Raw genomic sequence first — 18861 nt, forward strand, 5'->3', positions numbered from 1 at the left:
TAACAAATGTTATTGATTTATCAATTTCTATGTGTGGTTTGTCCCAGGTGTTGCTGTATCAACTGTCCAGCAAATTACAACAGGTATTGACAAGGTTTACAATGACAGCGTTAACATTCTGATGGTTAGAGGTGTAATTTTCCATGTCCACCATCTTAGTTTATAGTGTGTTAACCCACTTACCCTAACCCTAAACATGTTAATATTTGCTAAATAGCACTACACACAAAGTACAGGTGATGCTGATGAGAATGTCATATTATTGTTAGAGACAGAGATCATTTTTGACAAATTCACATTTTAAACAGGTAAGGAACCAACAATTTTGTTTACATTCACTGTGAGGGGGACATTATTTACCCAAGTGAAACGTATCCTCTGGGTATTGTTTGCTTGCTTATTAAGATCCCCATTAGCTTCTGTATAAACACAGAAGCCACTCTTCCTGGGGTCTCAATTATTGTCTTTACCAATACTTCATTAATACAATTAAAATCAGTGAAAATGTATTTTATTATCATTGATAAATAATGATTCATAAACTATCAACTATGAATGTTTGTACCAATGTTTGAGTTACAACACAATGTTTTCTATATGACTTATAAATAGTAAAAAAAGTTGGATAAAGTCAAGACTGTAATACAATATTATGTGACAGAAAAATATGAGATGTTTAAAGGAACACCTTAGAGTTAGATTTTTTATAATTATAACATATTATAATTTAGACAAAATAATTCATAGGAAAAGATTTCAAAAGAAATGTTTACAACTGTAAATGTTTAACCACTGTAACTCCGATTTCATGATGTTGTATGATTAAGATTTATTTCCTTTTGAAAATATACCCATAAATTTGCCATATGAAAACAATTTTACAACCTTGAACATTTTATCACAACAGGATCACACAAGTTAACAACCACATCCCTGCATTACAAAGAATTGCCCTTAATTGTTTTACTGTTTTTTTCTAAACATTTAAAACATTTGCAGCAAAAAAAAAAACAAAAAACCAAAAAAAAATAACAAAACATTACAAGATTCCACTACAACTTTCAAATTGCCATCTAATAAATACCCAGTGCTCCAGGGAGGAATCCGGACACGCTAGCTTGAATTATTGTGATCAAAGAAAAATGAGAGGGGGGGAAATTCAACTCAAAAAACTCTGAATCTCAACTTTGTCTCAGCCCAAAGAGGACATTGGCCAGTAATCTTTTCCATTGAGTCTGGCCACTGACTCTTTTATTTCATGGGATTTGTCTGGCAGGAAAGTCTGCCCATGATTTATTATGTTATAAAATAAGTTTAACATGCCATTTCTATAGCTAAAAGCTTTTCCAGAGTAATAACAATACTGCCCACTGTTATTTCTCAGGAGAAGTGTTGCTAGAAAGTGAACTCTAAGAGAAAGCTCAGACTTCACATTGTAACTACTCTGTGTGTGTAACATATCCTTGAGTTTAGAAAAATCCCCATATAATGTTGGAGTCATTCCAAGGAGGACCCACTTCAAAATGTATGCAGCATTTCTCTTGAATATAATAATTGTGATTTTGCATACAAACATAGATAATTCTCTGTTTTACTCAACAGTGACAATACTGTCATTACAATGACCAAACAAGAACAAAGGCTTGGAAAAATGCTTTGGACCCTATAATTCATTTTAATTGTTCCGTCCAACAAGAAAGGCAATGCGTGCACATGCACAAAGAAATGCACAAATGCAACATGCACACACTGATGCACTCACACATACACGCACACACGCACACATGAACACACCTTTCACACTGCAGCTAGTATGGGTATTAGACAATTTAGTCCTGACATGTTGCAGTGATGATGGCACCACTGCCATACGAAGATGTCCCCTGTCACCCCCAGTGACTCCCTCTGTCACCTTGTTGTCACGGTGAACCAACAACATCGTTACTCATCACATCACCATTGAAACACATGCCTAGTGCATCACTACATCACTCCCATATTGATATGTTGGTTATAGTATTATACTCAATGTACTATATGAGAACATTATTTCATATGAACACGTCCACAGTTTCACTTTTATATTCACATGCCCACTTTTTCACTAGATCACTGTCATATTGACACCCACTATATTAGTACATCACTTTCATTTGTCACAAATCCACTGTGTCATAGAAAAAAAATAAATCTGCTGATATGTGGGCATTTTGTTGTTTTGACCTTGCTATCATATGAATCAGTCTGCATCATCTTCAAATCATTTTCATGTTGACCCGTCGTGGGCCACTGCTTTCTGTTGCCTCTGCTGATGCCCCGTTGGATTTGCGAGGGACATACTCAATATCAAAGTTGCTCTTATGGCGCCCTTTCCCTCGGCTCCAGGCAAACAGAAGCAGGAAGCAGAAGATGACCACACCCAAGAAGGACAGACAGCCCATGGCTGTAGATATGATGATAGTCTTAATGTCTATAGGGACTGTCATGTTGTACAGTACTGTCCCATTCCCCCATGTGCTGTTAGAGTCTGTCAGATAGTTTGTGCTCCTGTTGATATAGTGTGGTCTGTCCCCAATGCCCAGGCTCTTTACAGCTAAAGAGGCGGATAGACTAGCGTTGCCAGCAGGGTTACTGGCAATACACAAGTAAACCCCACTGTCATGCAGCTCTGCTGCCTTGATCTCCAGGGTACCGTCTGGTTGGACTTCAACCCTACCACTGCTCTTGGCTGTGATGTAGCGTCTGTGGGGTGTAATCCAGACCACTGAGGGCCGAGGAGCTCCCTCTGCCATGCAGCTCAGGTGGGCGGGCTGACCCTCATCAGCCATTAGTAGCTGGGTAGTGTTGGGTCCAATCCTTGGTTTGGTGCAGGTCATGTACCTTGAGACCAGTGGTTCCTTGAGGTCACGGAGAGTTTTCCCCAGGAGGTGTTCAGGGGCGCTGCACTCTGGCTGGTCATCCACAACCTGCAAAGAAGGCGGCTTGTGGCTATTGAGCAGCCAAAGCAATCTGCAGTCGCACACTAATGGGTTTCCACCCAGACAGAGCCTCTGGAGGCTGTCTGGTGAGGCAAACACTCCCCTCTCCAGTGAGTCCAGACGGTTGTGTGACACATCCAGGAGTTGCAAGGATTTGAGGCCTACAAATGCAAAGGGCTCAATAGAAAGCAGATGAGCCCCTTGGAGGCGGAGCTCCACCAGGTGTGGGAGTTGACCCAGCTCTCCCTGATGGATGTGTTGGATGCGGCAGTAGGACAAGTTGAGATGTGTGAGGTAGAGCAGGTTGCGCAGTGCTGCACCTGGGAACACAGACAGGTTAGTGTTGGTTATGAACAACGTTGTGAGGTTGAGGCCGTGCAATGAGTGGGGAGGCAGTGTGTCCAGCCAGGGCCAGTAATCAATGTCTAATCTGCGGAGACGCGATAACCTCTTAAAGGAGAATGGCTTTAAGAAACCAATGCTCAAGTAACGCATGTGCAGTTCAACCAGGCTGTGCAGATGTCCCAGAGCATCAGTCGGGACGACAGTCAGATTGGAACGTTCCAGGGTTAGACTTTGGAGTCCAAGTAATCCTGTAAAGGCCCGCTGTGAGATGAAAACCAGCTCATTGTCACCCACCTCTAGGGATGACAATTTGCGCAGATCTTGAAAGGCATGATCCAGGAGAACCACCAGTCGGTTGTGGCTGAGGTCAAGGCGGGTGAGATTGGAAAGGCCTGACAGCACGCCGGCAGGAACCAGCTGAAGCAAGTTACTGCGAAAGTTGAGCGAGCGCAGAGCAAGCTGAGAACGAAATGAGCCTGGCTCAACCACACTGATGAGGTTGTCGCTAAGGTCCAGGTCCTCCAGCTGCAGGAATGAGGAGAAGTTGTCTGGTGTGATGATGCGTAGCTTGTTCTTGCTGAGGTCCAGGACGCGTGTCTCAATGGGGATGCCTTCAGGGATGGTTGGCAGGCGCTTGCGGTGGCAACTGACTGACTTGCTTTGGGCAGAGCACTCACATCGGGCGGGGCAGCCTAGAGCCGGGCTGACCAGGAGAAGCAGCAAGGCCCCGCCCATGAAGAGGTGGCCGTGGTGCAGGGCTGGGTGTCGCATGTCTCTTTTACCCACGTTGCCCTCTATCATGGCACAGCTTCTTTTCCATACAGAGCACCATCACGAACAAGCCCTGCAAGACACAATACATGGACAAGAAAGGTTAGAACACTCTGCACTCAACCCAGCTCAATTTGCACCTCTTTGTCCCCCGCCTTCCATTTTTCAACCTTTTACACTTTATGTCTCCTTAAACTGCCAAGTCTTTTCTCCCTTAATGAACTGTCTCTTTTCCTAGCAAAGATGGAATTATACTCATAGCATGGAGAGAGAAATGCCAGCTGCAGAGAAATGTAAACGTTCATCACTGTGTTAGCACAAAAGGTTGCAGGCTAACTGGGGATGTTTCACGAGGATGTCTCAGCCCAATGGTGAGAAATTACCCCTGTTAGAGTGCAGCATGGCTAAATGCCCATTTGGATTTGTTGTTGCTGCATGTGTGTGACTCTGTGTTTTGCATCAGTGATAATGGTGTGTATATATATGTGTCTGTGTTTGAGTGGGTGGGGTGCTGAATGGACTAAGTGGCAAGTGTTCAAAATTAAAATACAAACTCAATATGAAATGAAATGGCAGCTTGTGTTTGCTTCTATAAGTGAATCCACAGAGTTTGTAGCTGTGTTTGCCAGGTGCATAAACCCAGTGGGATGAATGTAAACTTAATAATGCTTAATAAGTAATCATCATAGTAACTCATCTCACTGGCTCATTGTTTGCTTTCAGACTGAATAGCCTGTGCTTCTATATTTATCACGAACCTGCTTTGTGCATTTTTATATAGAGGATGCATTCATTGCATAAACGTTAACAGTTATAGATTTATATACATATGTTTTGCTTGATTGAGTTTTGTTTTCCTTTGGTGTATTTATTTCACATTTTAATAATTTACTCAGTTAAGCAGGGCTCCAGTTCCCAGCCCTAAAGGGTAGTTCTACGGGAAGAGAAGATAACAACAGAGAAATGAGTTGAAGGATGCAGAGTTTAACTGTAAAAACATTATGTTCTCTGAGAGCCATGCGTCTTCACACAGACCTGGACAGAAAAACCCCTTCCAGCAGCCACAGGTTGTTGAATTGACAAATGCTAAGTAGACAGAGAGGGTGACCATAATTGCCTTCCTACCAGCAGTATCGTCATTCTGCCCACGGCTATCTTTGCCAATTAGGAGTGCAAAACGTATGATACATCTGTCAGTGGTGAAAATTTGAATGAAAAGTATAATGCGAGAAAAAAAGACGGTGCCTTTGAGAAAACGTTTGACTGCCTACGGAGTTCTTGTCAATCACGGCAAAGCAAAATCCTGCAGAGGAAAGCAGACGATAAGCACACAGACAGTAACATACCTTACTTTGATAGTGAAGTGAGTGACATTCAGAAAATAGCGGAGATGAGGCAGAAGGAGCCAGAGAGCACACGCACACACATGCACTCACTCCTCTCACACTCCCCCCCCCGCCTGGCTCAGCAGCTGCACTGCTCACATCTCCACATCTCTCCCTCTATCCCTCTTCTTTCTATCACTGTTTTATCTCCCCGTCTTCCAGTTCACACATCTTCCACCTAACTCCTTCCCTCTCCTCAGTCCTGTCTGGCCTGGCAAAAGCCCCAGTCCGTTCATCAGTCCCTGCAGGCTGGGGTTTTTATTGATCGCAGCGCAGAAACATCAGATGCCAGGAATGTAGCCTTTAACAAAGAGCAGGCCGTTGCCACAGCAACTACAAACCCTTACTCCTATCCGCTCTGTTTAGTCTGCCATCAAATTAATGAAAAAAGGAAGAAATACATTAAGGAGGCTGAGATTTTTTTCATATTCCTTTAGTCCTTGCGTTGAGAGAACACACAAATTGAATACATTGCTGGAAATCCCATTTCAGTGGTATAGCGGAGCCTACTTTAAGGTGTTTCCAATCTGTCAATCTGGCTGCCTTGCTATTTGTCAACCTGTCTTGTTGCCCATCCATCTGGAGCTCTGGTGACTATCTCTGTCTGTCTACCTTATTATCTGTGCACAAGCCTATCTCTGTTTTTGTGTATTTATCAGTCTGCTTTTACCTATCAGCCCCTCTTCCTCGCTGTCTCTCTGTTTAATAATTACAGTCCAGTTGTGTGTTGCTGCAGTGGGGGAACTGGTCTGGTGTGATCTACTGAGAGGTGTGTCAGGAGCCGGAGCCGCTCAGAGCGTTGGCTTACACACAAAAACACGGCAGCCTTGTAAGATATTTAAGCATGTATCAGATGATGAAGACCTGATTTTGCGTCCACTGGAGTGACAAACAGATTCAGCTTCTCTGAAAGGGAAAGGATACATATCTATAAATATAGAAAAAATATAAAACATAAAAATATTACATTTTAAAGAAAATTCTCTGTATTTTGAAGCTGTAATCGTCCAATAAAATCTGCCATGTTTACAGTAAATGTCATAAATCTAAATCTGTCCAGATCCAGGTTTCGCCATGCAGACTTTGACAAAATAAAGATGATCCCTCAAAGACTGTAAATCATTTCCTCGAATTCAAATAGTAACTCAGTACTTGTGCGAATGCATAACCATGTAAAATAATGTAGCTGTGATTCTGCTGACGACCTGTTGTCTGTGTGATGTCTCAATCATATCTAAGCCCTCTGTCCTGCAACTGCTTTTTGATGCTTGTCAGATGGGATTCTTCCACCAAAGAATGGCTAAAAATAGTTCAGATATCTGTTTATATGGCAGAATGTGGTTTATAAGAATGTAAAGTTATGGAAACAAATATCCAAGAAAAGAGCAGCTCTACAATGGCAGAAAATCCCTAAACTGAGTCGTATATTAGCATCACCAAATCACTTTTTCAAACTGTGGCAGGATTCAGTGAATAAAGTTATGTCAGTACTGAAATTGTGGCTTCTGCAGGTCAGATTTTCTTTTTTATTGCTTGGCACCTGTTCAGAATTAGCTGGAGCTTATAAACTAGTTCGGGAGCTTGTTTGGATGAGGACACAGCCTTTCCAGCAAAATAAAGCTCAAGCTTTTCAGATTTTCTGGCAATGGCAGATGGTGGAGTGAGTGAAAGGCAGATGGGGTAAAGAATCACTTCCAACATGTTAAGGAGGAAAAACTGGAGGCTTCTGGCTCTATGGGAAATATGGTCCCCAAATAAATGTACAAGTAGCAAGAAACATTCAAATGATAACTTAATTGATGTGAGCTCGTTAAACTAAACTGTCACATCTAAGTTGAACATATATGACCGTTTCCAGCTGCACCATTATTTTTATATTAAGGAAGAACACGAGTGTAATGTGAAAAGTGTTGCTCAAAGTGTTAACCTACAGATAGCTGTCCCCTTATCTGACTCATCATGTAGACTGTAGGTATAAGAATGCCAATGGATGCCTATTTCGGGAGGCATTTTCCTTCTTTCCGTTATTTTTGTGGAATTTTCAAGTTCACGTTTGGACAGCAAACAACAGCCTCCGAACTAACAACCAACACACTGAAAACAGCAAGTTACTGGCTGTAGACTTTCAAACACTGTGCAGTGCATACGCCAAAGTCCAATTTTGCCTGCAGGTGACATACCAATCCTTCACATTAAGTTCTACGGAAAATGGATTTGTCCAAATACCATGCATAACCAATGTCAGGAGGCATAGGAGATAAAGAGAAAGACAGTTCAAGCAGAGCAGTGACTAGGGTTGATGGATTGGTCAAACAAACAGAAAACTTTCACCCAGGAGACACTGACTTGTTTAAACTTGCATCATTAAATTAACACAGGTAACATTTAACTCATGTGACATAATCATTTCCTAAACATAACCAAACCCCATGGATTAGACTGTTTACTTTTGATAGCATGAAAGTGATTATGGATCTGCTCTCTACAGAGGTTAAAGATATAGTATGTAAACCTTCTGCTTTAAAATGTCTAAAATATTTTTGTTGATATTGATATTTTTGCCATGTTATTTGTATGGTGATTATTGAGACCAGGTTGTTGTTTCCAGTCACAGCAGGCAGCTGTTTTAGTGAACAGTTTCTGATGAACCCACTATAGACTACCTGCCCAGCACCAAAGATCAAGCCACTAACGCAACTTAAGAGCCAGATATTTCCATCAGGAGGTGGTGGAGACCAAGACAGAGAAAGAGGAAGAGTAATTATTGTACTTTTTTTTTTATTGCTAGTTGTACGGAAACACAACTCAAATATCACATATTGACTTTATAAGGTTTTAATATAATAACTGTATATATCATGTAAAAGTTTAATGCAAATTCAGATAAAGAGTTGAAGGTTTATAAGGCACATCACTGGCATATGACTCAATACCCCCAGTGGCCTCCTTATGTACATCTATATCTCTTGATAGCCTGACCCAGGCTGACCTAGGTGGCACACATTCAGTACTCTAGTGGCCATTACTTGAGTCCCTTAGAGCCCAGTCATATTTATAGAAATTCATGGGCCCAACTGTGTCACTGGCAGAACTGAAAACATACAAGATCCCTAAGAATCCTGGGTAAATGTAAATGGTGAGGGGGTCATTGCGAAGGGCAGCCTACAGGGTTGAGCGTTTTGGGATTTGGTTCTGAATTGGATTAGAGTCAGTGAAACTGTAGAAAATCTGACAGCCGAAAAGGAGCTGTAGGGTGATGCATGAGTCACTGTGAGAATGAGAGTGAAAGAGAGAAGAGGAAAAACATAGAGATGGCAGAGTATAAGATAAAGCAGAGAAACAAGAAGAAATGAGGGATGCCTTGCTTATGATTAGATTAAAAAAAACAACTTTGTTTGCTTGAATTAACTGTGATTTCTAACGTGATTTTGATTTAGTAAAGCTCAAGAAACTGATTACAGCTCTTCCAGGAGATAACTGTAATGCTCAAGCAATGCTCGGCGCACGTGTGGATTTTAATCTTTGGGCTGATCTGTCAGCACCATTAAATCCCTGTTCATTATGACGCAACTTTCCAAATATGTGTCATTTGGAGAAGAGCAAACGCTTTTTAGACTGTGAAGGACTTAACTGGACTGTACCAATGAATATTTAAACTACTCTGAATTACAGCACTGATTGACACTAAATTATTTATGAATTCATAACCTGTGTCATTGATGGAATGTGTGCCAGACACTTTTCTTTTTGCACTTTAGGTGTCCATTATATCAAGGCATTGTACCAAAGTACTTTAAAGGTGCACCATGTAGTTTTGGGGAAGACATTTTAATTGGAATAGAAATATCTTCATTGAGCAATTTTAACGCCGAGACAAACCATAAATAAACAAACTCCCTTTGTTTTCATGACTGAATCAACTGAATAAACAAACTGACCTTAAACACATTTCAGTCTCTTTCACTTTGTTCATATTTGACGGACCCTGCCACCTTTCTAGCTGCAAACAGTTTAGTGGGGATCTTATTTTCCTCTGAAAACAGCTTGCTCATTTAGTTGTTGAAAAAAAAATAAATTTCTAAGTTTGTATTATTACATCATTAATGTTGTAAATATAAAACATCTGGAATTGAATTTCTTCTCAGATACTTAAGTAATTGGCGCAGTTATCTCAATATGTGTGTTTAGTGGATATAGCAATAAAGGTATGGGTTGTTTAGGCTTGCTGTATGTAATAATCTTGTCTTTCTCTTTAGCTCACAGCCTTGCAAACATGAGGCTTTGAATCCTTTTACACGGCTGCTATTATTTGAAAAGAAACCATTATTATTTTCCCTCAACGTCAGTCTAATTCAGTTTACTCCCTTGACAACCTCTGCAAAGTTTAATGCACATTTTGTACTTGTTTTCTCATTGTAACAAAACATGTATTTCTTTTAATTTCACATCTGTCACTTTGGATCACCAGAGTCATAAAACTTATCTGGTAATCACTCTTCCTGTTGTTTTCCCATGAAATATTAAACATAGGCCTGATTGTTCCTTCAATGCTCGTTTCCAGATATAATAGTCGCATGAATAATGGAATTATTTCACATGAGGGAGTTCACATGTAGGCAATTACTGCCGCGCTGTGACCGCATAACATGACACACCCCGCATGATAATTGACCTGAAAGGACACGTCATTAAACCCATCGGGCTTTTTATGACTTCATGTTGATGCAATCAACAAACAAACATGCGTGCAAATTGCACCGGATAGCAAACAGATACTTTGTACTGTCATTGTAGTCCCAGCTCAGCTTGATGATACAGTAATTCACTGTGCATTCAACACGAATACAAACAAGGCAAATGTACTTTCTATTCTTGGAAGTGTGGCACTCTGCACACCCACTGACCACCCTGCAGAGTGCATAATATCAGAGGAGTTTTCAGGATGCAGTTGGGATTTCGGAAACTGAACCATGTTCTTCTTGGCTAATAAGTGCTTGTGCATTCAAACCCTACTAATTAAACAGCTCCTTTCTGCACCACTGGCCACATTTCCTCTGAAGCGGTGCCTCGTTGAGCCATCGACGCCGTATCCTGCCATCCACCATGCGGCTTGTTGTATGTCTGCTGTGTTGTGGGCTCACAAAGCACGTGCTTTACCCTTCAGTCTCTGGATTTAGAAAAGTCCAGTGAATACGTAGTCACCATTTGCTCATACTGATAGACGACTGCAGTTGAAAATTAGCCTATATGACCAAATCTGGCACATTTACATGAATTTGGTGCTCATGTTAATTAATGTGCTTTGTCCCTTCTTTAAATAAAATCAACCAAAATAAATTAATTAATAAATGAATAAATAGAAAATAAAAAAAGAGAAGGAGGGACGTCCTAGCGCCTCTAAACTACAGCCCCTTGTGCTGTAACAGCTCAAGTGCGCAAACACTGTGTAACAGAAGGGCCCATGCTGTGGATATGAATAATGTGAATATATGCTCCACTCATGTATAATACTTGTTACCTAGACATGATGGCTATTTTACATATTGGTTTAATGTATGAAGAAGCTCTCTGGTCACTTAGACTTAAAGGAATCAATCTCTATTAATCAGACCTGGTAACATTTCTCCATCACTTTTAACACAGCACAAGTCTGAGGTTAATGCTGCCATATTAACCATGCTGCAGTACGGTTAAGGTTGAGAATGGACAGAGAGAAATTAATTCATATCGTGTTTGCCTTATTAGGATCACTGTAAAACAAACAAATGTTAAAAAAACAATAATAACCAGATTTCCATGTCATTTTCAACCACATGCACTCACAATATATTAGAAGAGCATTAACAAATAATGTAAGAGTAGCAAATTAAAGGTGCTTCAGTTTGTATTATTTATCTTATTAGAATGAGTCTTGAATAGCTCTATTGTCCAACAGTAATCATTGTTATATAATGTTTGTTCAATAACCCATGTCTCTCCTCCCCCTGTTTATGCAGTACAAGAGAAAATATGTTTTTTGGCATCCTGCTCATTTTATCAAATAAATAAATAAAATATAAAAATAATAAATAAATATAAATAAAAAGGCGGTCCTGTGTGCTCAGGCAATGCACAGATTGCAGGATCCAATGCTGTTTGGTGATTACGGTTCTGTGTTAATGTGGTGACGTAGCGAGGAGGGAGGGGATCAGAATGTTGTCGTGTTTTGGGAATTTGCAATTACCACGACCAGAGAAACTTGCACTTGCACACATGAAGCTTTTGGGAAACCCAGAGCGTCATTATTTAATCATTTATTGAACTTTTCTAACAAATAGCACCTATAAATCTACTAAGAATTTGAATTATACGGACTATATTTTTTAGTGGTTTTGGCTCAAGGTTACTAATGAATTGTATTAGGTTTTTAATTATATCTACTCAATTTTCATATGCCATCGTACAGTTGTTTTTTTTTTGTTTTTTTACTGATGCTGATTTAATCCATTCAAGCATATTTTAAAGATTTCATTTTGAAATGTGCTCAATATTTTTAAGTGTAGAAATGTTTCACCAAAAGAATGAGCATGTTAATTTGAGTTTGTAGATTGTGCAGTAGGCAGCAGTTTTCATCGAGACAACTTTAAAAACTGTCGAGAAGAAAATCTGAACAAAGTGTAATGCATGAGAGTGAACATCAGGTAGATCAATCACAGCTCCAAATGAATGCCACTGTTGCTCTGCTATATGTGTAAATGACCCCCTAACTATGAGGTGATAACAAGTGGATGTCGGGTTAAGAGCTTTGATGATTAAACCTCAAAAGCAGGTTAAACATAGTGTCATTTAAACAGTGGAATGTGTTGAAATCCAACTGCAGTGCAGCCTTTCAAGAGAACAGAAAACATGCATCAAGCACCAAATATCAAACAAGCACTGTGGTTCTTTCTGTAACGATCAAACATCTCTGGAGGTGACACCTATGTCTGGATGACAAAAAGCCATTCGGTTCTTCTTCTGACAACAACAAAAACTTCAGAGAAACGTTAAAGCTGGTTTCTGAGTAACACATTTACAGTATGAATAAAATAGCTTTAATTGATAAACCATAAGAACAATAGTGAGTATGCTGAATTAGCATTCTCACTAATCGATAAGACATTGAGCCTGCACTTTTAAATGTCATTAAGTCATTAATAACTGCTTTTTCTTTTTTGCTACAGATGCTCTGCAACATTCCTCCTGCAGCTAAATGACCAAAAAAGGAAATTAAAGCTTTTCCTTATTAATTAATTAACTAGTTAAAAGCTAATGTATTAGCTACTCTCCAAATGATTTCTTTCCCCACCAACACTAACATGCATTCACTCTGCACTCGCCATATTAGGTTTCTGTCTAATTTTAGTCTCCTGAGGTAGAGCTCATCCATTTTTCATGGTATATGCATACCACCGACTCACAGGCCCTTTCCCCAGTCACCAAAATGAGATTTGTCTTTGCATATTACACCAGTTTTTCCTGCACCCATTCTAATAATGTTATATCCTGCAAACAAGTTCCATATAATGGGTTTTTCAAACTGCATTATTGTTCAGTTCCAAGTTCAGCAGTTTTTAGGAGTGCCATCCAAGGCTTACTGCAGTTGGGGTAGGGGTTAGCCCACATACAAGGTGGTACTTACTGGAAAATTGCACACATTGTAACACGCAATTTTCTCTTTGAATAGGTGAGAGAACTCCCGTAGCTGCCTTCAAATTTTTTTTCTTTCAGTTTAAACCAAACCACAATATTAAAGAGGCATCGACACTTTAAAAGTTCATGTGTAGCTCACATTAATTCTTACCTCTACACACACAGAGGGAAAAGGAGCCCTGGTGGAAGACAGTCTCTTGTTGTTAGCATTTTTATGTATGCCACAGAACTCAGGGGACACATTTGTACTGCCGTAGTAAGGGCCTGTTGCAATCATATGGTGCCTACATCGATCCCATGTATTGATTAAAGTCTGTCCTTGATTTTTAAGATTCAACAGATGCCTCTCTGGGTTTAAGAGAAAATGAGAACAATGGAAAGTACTTTGATTTGAAAACAGAAAGTAACCTCATAATAAGGCAGTTTTACGTACTTTAGGAAGTGAAGGGTAAACGACTGACAAATCTGGTGTCTATGTTATGTTCGTGAGAATGGAAGCTTTCATAAGAGTCAGTGCGACTGGATTCAATTACTGAGAAAAATGACAGACGAATTTAATATTAGAGATAGTATTATCGAAAGGAATCAAAGTTTAATCCATCATAGCACTGAAATTTGATTCCACCCAATATGTATTGGCACAACCCAATTGCCAGAAGTGATGTAGGCAATGTACTATTGTTCCTGCTAACCACGGATATGTTGAAACTGTTTTCTGTTGCAAGTTTACGTTTCTTTATGTTAACATTTCACTTTTATCTTGTGACAAACTCAGTTTTTTTGTGCAAAAAATTATAATGTTCTTGCTTTCTAGTTTTGGTTGCCTCAGACATGGCTGGAGATGTCCCAACTTCCCATCAAAAGCATCCATCTTTTGTCACCACAAATATCCACTGGTGTCAGTTTTTCAAATGTTGAAATGCTGTGATCCCTTGTCAAAAATAGCAGGAGCTTCTCACTTACAAATGTTGAACACACCGTCTTGAACCGCGGTCACTGGCTTAGCAGCTTTCTTGCCTTAAACTCCACCACCTTTTCCTCCACCTTCAGATATGAATGTCAGGTAATAAACATCTGACACTTATTGTAGGAACGTAATTATGGTACATAGGCCTGTGTCATGTAAAAATGTGAACGTATAAGTGATCTGCAGAAATGTTAACTGTCAGCGTGTTATCCTAGCGACTGGATGGATTAGGGTATTGGTAGCCTCTTTTTTCCTCTTTTTATATTTCTTTTTGTACTTTTTGACTGTTTTTAATTACTTCTCTTTGGAGTTCTCTCTATGGGCAGTATGGAGACCAGTCTTGCTTTTTTCACTCTGATCTTAATACTGCTTTTTTCATTGTTTTGCGCTGTGTCCCGGGAGCCTGTACACAGCCCTATTGTTTACAGTAGGGATCAGCTGTTAAGCTGTATAGCTGTTTAGCGGTGTCGCCGCTGCATGAGCAGCCCGATGTCCCCCGCGAGCTGAGGAGGAGGAGATATGGTTGCTGTACCAGAGCTGCTCGCCATAGCAGGAGGAGACGCCACAGACCCGTCCTCCCTTCTGTCATCATGGAGAATGTGAGAACTCTCCCAAACAAGATGGACAAGCTAATGGTGCTGACCCTGCATCAGAGGGACTACCGTAAGTGCAGCATCATGGTGCTCACTGAGACGCGGCTAACTGCGCTGATCGCAGACATGGATGCTAACCTGGATGGCTCTTAAATGCAGCAGGCAGACAGGACCACAGAGAGCGGTAAGGGGAAAGGAGGAGGGCTGGCTGTGTTTGTTACTAACAGATGGTGTAACTCTGGGAACATCTCTGTTAAAGAACAAGTCTGCAGTAAGGACACCAAACTTTTAGCGGTAAGCATGAGGCTGCACTACCTCCCGAGGGATTTCACACAGGTGATTGTACACGCTGTGTATATCCCCCCCTCTGCTAACGCTAATACAGCTTGTGACGTTCTCCACTCAGTCACAACCTCACTGCAGACGCAGCACCCACAGGGCCTCTTCCTCATCTCTGGGGACTTCAATCATGCCTCTCTGTCCTTCACTCTGCCCACATTCACACAATATGTCACCTGCCACACCAGAGACAATAAAACACTGGACTTATTTCATGCCAACAGCAAGGAGGCATACAACCCCCTCCCTCCCCTGGGAAGACCTGACCACAACCTGGTGCATCTCCTGCCTGCCCCTTGTTAACAGGTAAGACATGGACTGAGGAGTCTGAAGAGGCTCTGAGGGACTGCTTTGACTCGACTGTGTGGGAAGAACTGTGCACTCCTCATGGGGAGGACATCGACAGTTTCACAGGCTTCATAACGGACTTCATAAACTTCTGTGTTGATAACACTGTACCCACCAGGACTGTACAGTGTTTTTCAAACAGCAAACCCTGGATTAATCCTAACATAAAGGCGCTACTTAAGGAGAAAAAGAGGGCCTTTATGTCAGGAAACAAGGAGGAACTAAAGGCTGTGCAGAAGGTGCTGAGGAAGAAGATCAGAGAGGGGAAGAACAGCTACAGGAGGAAGATGGAGGAGCAGAGAAATGTCAGTGGAGTCTGGAAAAGCCTTAAAATCATCTCAGGCCAGAGGAAACCAGACTCCAAGGGTGCGAGGATCAGACGTGGGTGAACGACCTGAACCTATTCTTCAGTAGGTTTGACCAGACACCCACCCCTCCCCCGGCCCAGTCATCTCTGCTGCCTCCCACCACCTCTTCCGATCCTCCTCTTTACTGCCCCATCCTCACCTCTAACTCCCTTTCCACTGCTTTCATGTTGCAGACTCCCCCCACATTCACCCACCTCCCCCACCCGACACCCGACCCCCCTGCTCCAATGTGTCCCTCTCCACTCTCCAGGTGAGAAATCAGCTGAGGAAGATGGAGGTGAAGAGGGCTATGGGTCCAGACGGGATCAGCTCCAGGCTCCTCAAGTCCTGTGCAGACCAGCTGTGCAGGATTGTGGAGTACATCTTCAACATGAGCCTGAAGCTGGGAAAAGTGCCACTGCTATGGAAAACCTCCTGTGTGGTACCTGTACCAAAGATCCCTCACCCTAAAGACTTCAACAGGTACAGACCAGTTGCTCTCACTTCACACCTGATGAAGACCCTAGAGCAGCTCGTCCTCGTCCATCTCTACCATCTGGTGGGTCGTTTTATGGACCCACTCCAGTTTGCGTTTGAACCTGGCATCGGAGTGGACGATGCCATCATCTTCCTCCTGGAGAGATCACTTTCTCGTCTGGAGAAGCCTGGAAGCACTGCAAGGATCATGTTCCTTGATTTCTCCAGTACTTTTAACACCATACAGCCTGCACTTTTGGGGGACAAGCTGGAGCTCATAGGTGTGGACCAACACCTCACATCATGGATCCTTGACTACCTCAACAACCGGCCACAGTATGTGAGGATAAGGACTGTGTGTCAGACACAGTTGTCTGCAGTACGGGGGCCCCACAGGGAAAAGTCCTGGCCCCTTTCCTGTTCACCATCAATAATGGAACAGTGATTGGTTGGGGTTTGGCACGAGGTATCTTTCACCATCACCAATTGGTCAGTCGTCAACACGCAAGGGGAGATGGGATAACAATGGCAGCGTCAACAACACGAGCAGAACATGCTGCTGCATGTGACTTGCCTGAAGTCCCCCCCGCTGCGTAAAGCCACTTTTGATGGTTGGAGATACAAACATTATTTTGAATTTGTTGAACGTAAGGAAAATAACCTGACTGTAAGGTGCACAGTTTGCCCGTGTTGGAAACTTCTCTCTATCGCTGCTAACACTACCTCAAACTTAACGAAGCATCTACAGAGACAGCACGCACACACAAAGCTTGTTGCTAAGGAACCCTGAAGCAACATGAATGAGACGCCAAGCAAGTAGCTAAAACTTTCTTTTCAACAGAACCAGAAGGTACTGACAACCTGTTAGCTTAATGGTAATAAAGAGCCTAAAGAACACTCCTTCTTTGTATGTTCTCCTTCCATCTTATGCATCTCAGGCAATTTTATAGAGCAGGTAGAAAGAATGTAACTAGTAATTCAGTTCTTCAGGGAGTAATCATGTAATGTAAGGCATTACTATTTTTGAGAGTAATGTGTAATATATTACTTTTTTGAGTAACGAGCCCCAACACTGGTGAAGGAGAGGTATCGCAGGACCTTCCTTCCTGCTGCTGTCAGACTCTACAACCAGCACTGCTGCTGGTAGCATACACAACTAAAATTTTCATTTTTAGTTTTCAATATCTGGTCAATTTTTATAAATACCCATATTTGTTATTATTTGTAAATAACAATTCACTGCCACACTGTTTATAATTACATGTTAATGTTGTACAATATTATGTTCATATGCACATAGGAGTTTATTTATTCAATTCTATTCTATTTCTTACCTTTTAATTACATTGTTTATTTTTACACTATTGTTTTTTTTTTTTTTTTTAAATACTACTGTCCTTTGGCTGCTGTGGCAAACCTGATTCTGATATATCCAGGAGCCAGGAGATTTTAACATTGCTACTTAGGTTAGCATAAGGAATGAGCGCAGGAGGAAACATCTAGCTTTGATCTGTCCGTAGTTAAAAAACTAAATAGCGTTACAGCTCCTCTTAAGTTCACTAATTAACACCATCTAACTTGTTTGTTTACATTAATCATGTAATGGGAGGTTATGTGCCAAACTATTTCTGCTGTGGATTCCTGAAGTCTCTGTGTCAGCAAGAGGTTCCTGTGGCAGTCAAACTTGAGAGACACAAGTAGGTCACTGCTTTCAGACAAAAATGGTCCTGCACATAATCAATAGTCGTTTTTACACTTTAGTTTTTGTATGAATCAAATCAGCAAGCTATAATGTGAACAAATATTGAGCTTTATATGTAAAGGTAGGTGGATTCTGGTGGATTTTCACCTGATTGTAAACATTATATCTAGCTACATTAGGTACTGGATCCCAAGAAGGGATACTTCTGACAGGTCTATAATTAAACAATGAGTCATTTTCTGTCAAAGCATTCATAATTATAATTTTTCTCTCATCCCCAATTTCTCCCTCTGAAAACCTAATCTCCTCTCAATCCCTGGAAGTCTCCTCCACTCACGAACTATGTCAGCATGGGACCTGATATTTTCCCTGTGTTCTGCTCCACATTTCTAGAAGTAATTTGCCTGTTAGCAATTATTAATAACAAGAATCTGATGAGAGCTTGAATGCTATGTGGAACTGTGGAGCAGCTACCTCCCAGGATATATGTTTTAACTCCTATGCACAAGCATTAACATGTTCACACTGGCTTCAGATCGGATTGTATTTAGACGAGAATTGAGAGAAACCAGTCAAGGCTTCTTTCAGCTACCGTATTTTGAAATGTAAACCAAGTAAACATTTTGTGAGAGAAAAATATATTCAGAAAAATTCAGTTGAATTGATTAACTTTGAATCAAAATGATTAATCACATATCAATGACATTTTCAAGTTGTGTTTATTCAGGGTTGAAATCATATTTGAAAACTGAATCAGTTTCTCCACTGAAAAAAAGATAGATTTAACTTAAAACAGATTTAAAGGCGGCCTTTTATGCTATGTTGTTATATTCCTTTCAGATTCCTGTGCATTTAAATGGTCTTAGAAGTTAAAAAGGTCAGTCTGCTTCAACAGAAACTCCTCTCTGCACTTCTACTGAACACAATGTCATCATAAA

At 40.9% G+C, this 18861-nt stretch overlaps 1 protein-coding gene across 2 annotated transcripts in view; it reads right to left on the reverse strand.

The window, feature by feature from the left end:
- Positions 1 to 243: 243 nt before the first annotated feature.
- The window catches only part of lingo2b (leucine rich repeat and Ig domain containing 2b), a 36218-nt gene continuing 17600 nt past the window's right edge, over positions 244 to 18861 (reverse strand). Inside the window, exons 1-2 of one of the 2 annotated variants that reach the window (XM_030443547.1) lie at positions 5441 to 5686; positions 244 to 4167 (exon numbers count right to left, since the gene is read on the reverse strand). In XM_030443547.1, the coding sequence (XP_030299407.1) occupies positions 2256 to 4124 (1869 nt within the window). In that variant the 5' untranslated portion in view covers positions 4125 to 4167; positions 5441 to 5686 and the 3' untranslated portion in view covers positions 244 to 2255. Of the gene's footprint in view, positions 4168 to 5440; positions 5687 to 18861 lie in introns of those variants that run through there. The other variant, XM_030443546.1, reaches the window with a different exon arrangement.

This window comes from Sparus aurata, chromosome 16 (genome assembly GCF_900880675.1).
Source record: "Sparus aurata chromosome 16, fSpaAur1.1, whole genome shotgun sequence".
NCBI lineage: Eukaryota > Metazoa > Chordata > Actinopteri > Spariformes > Sparidae > Sparus > Sparus aurata.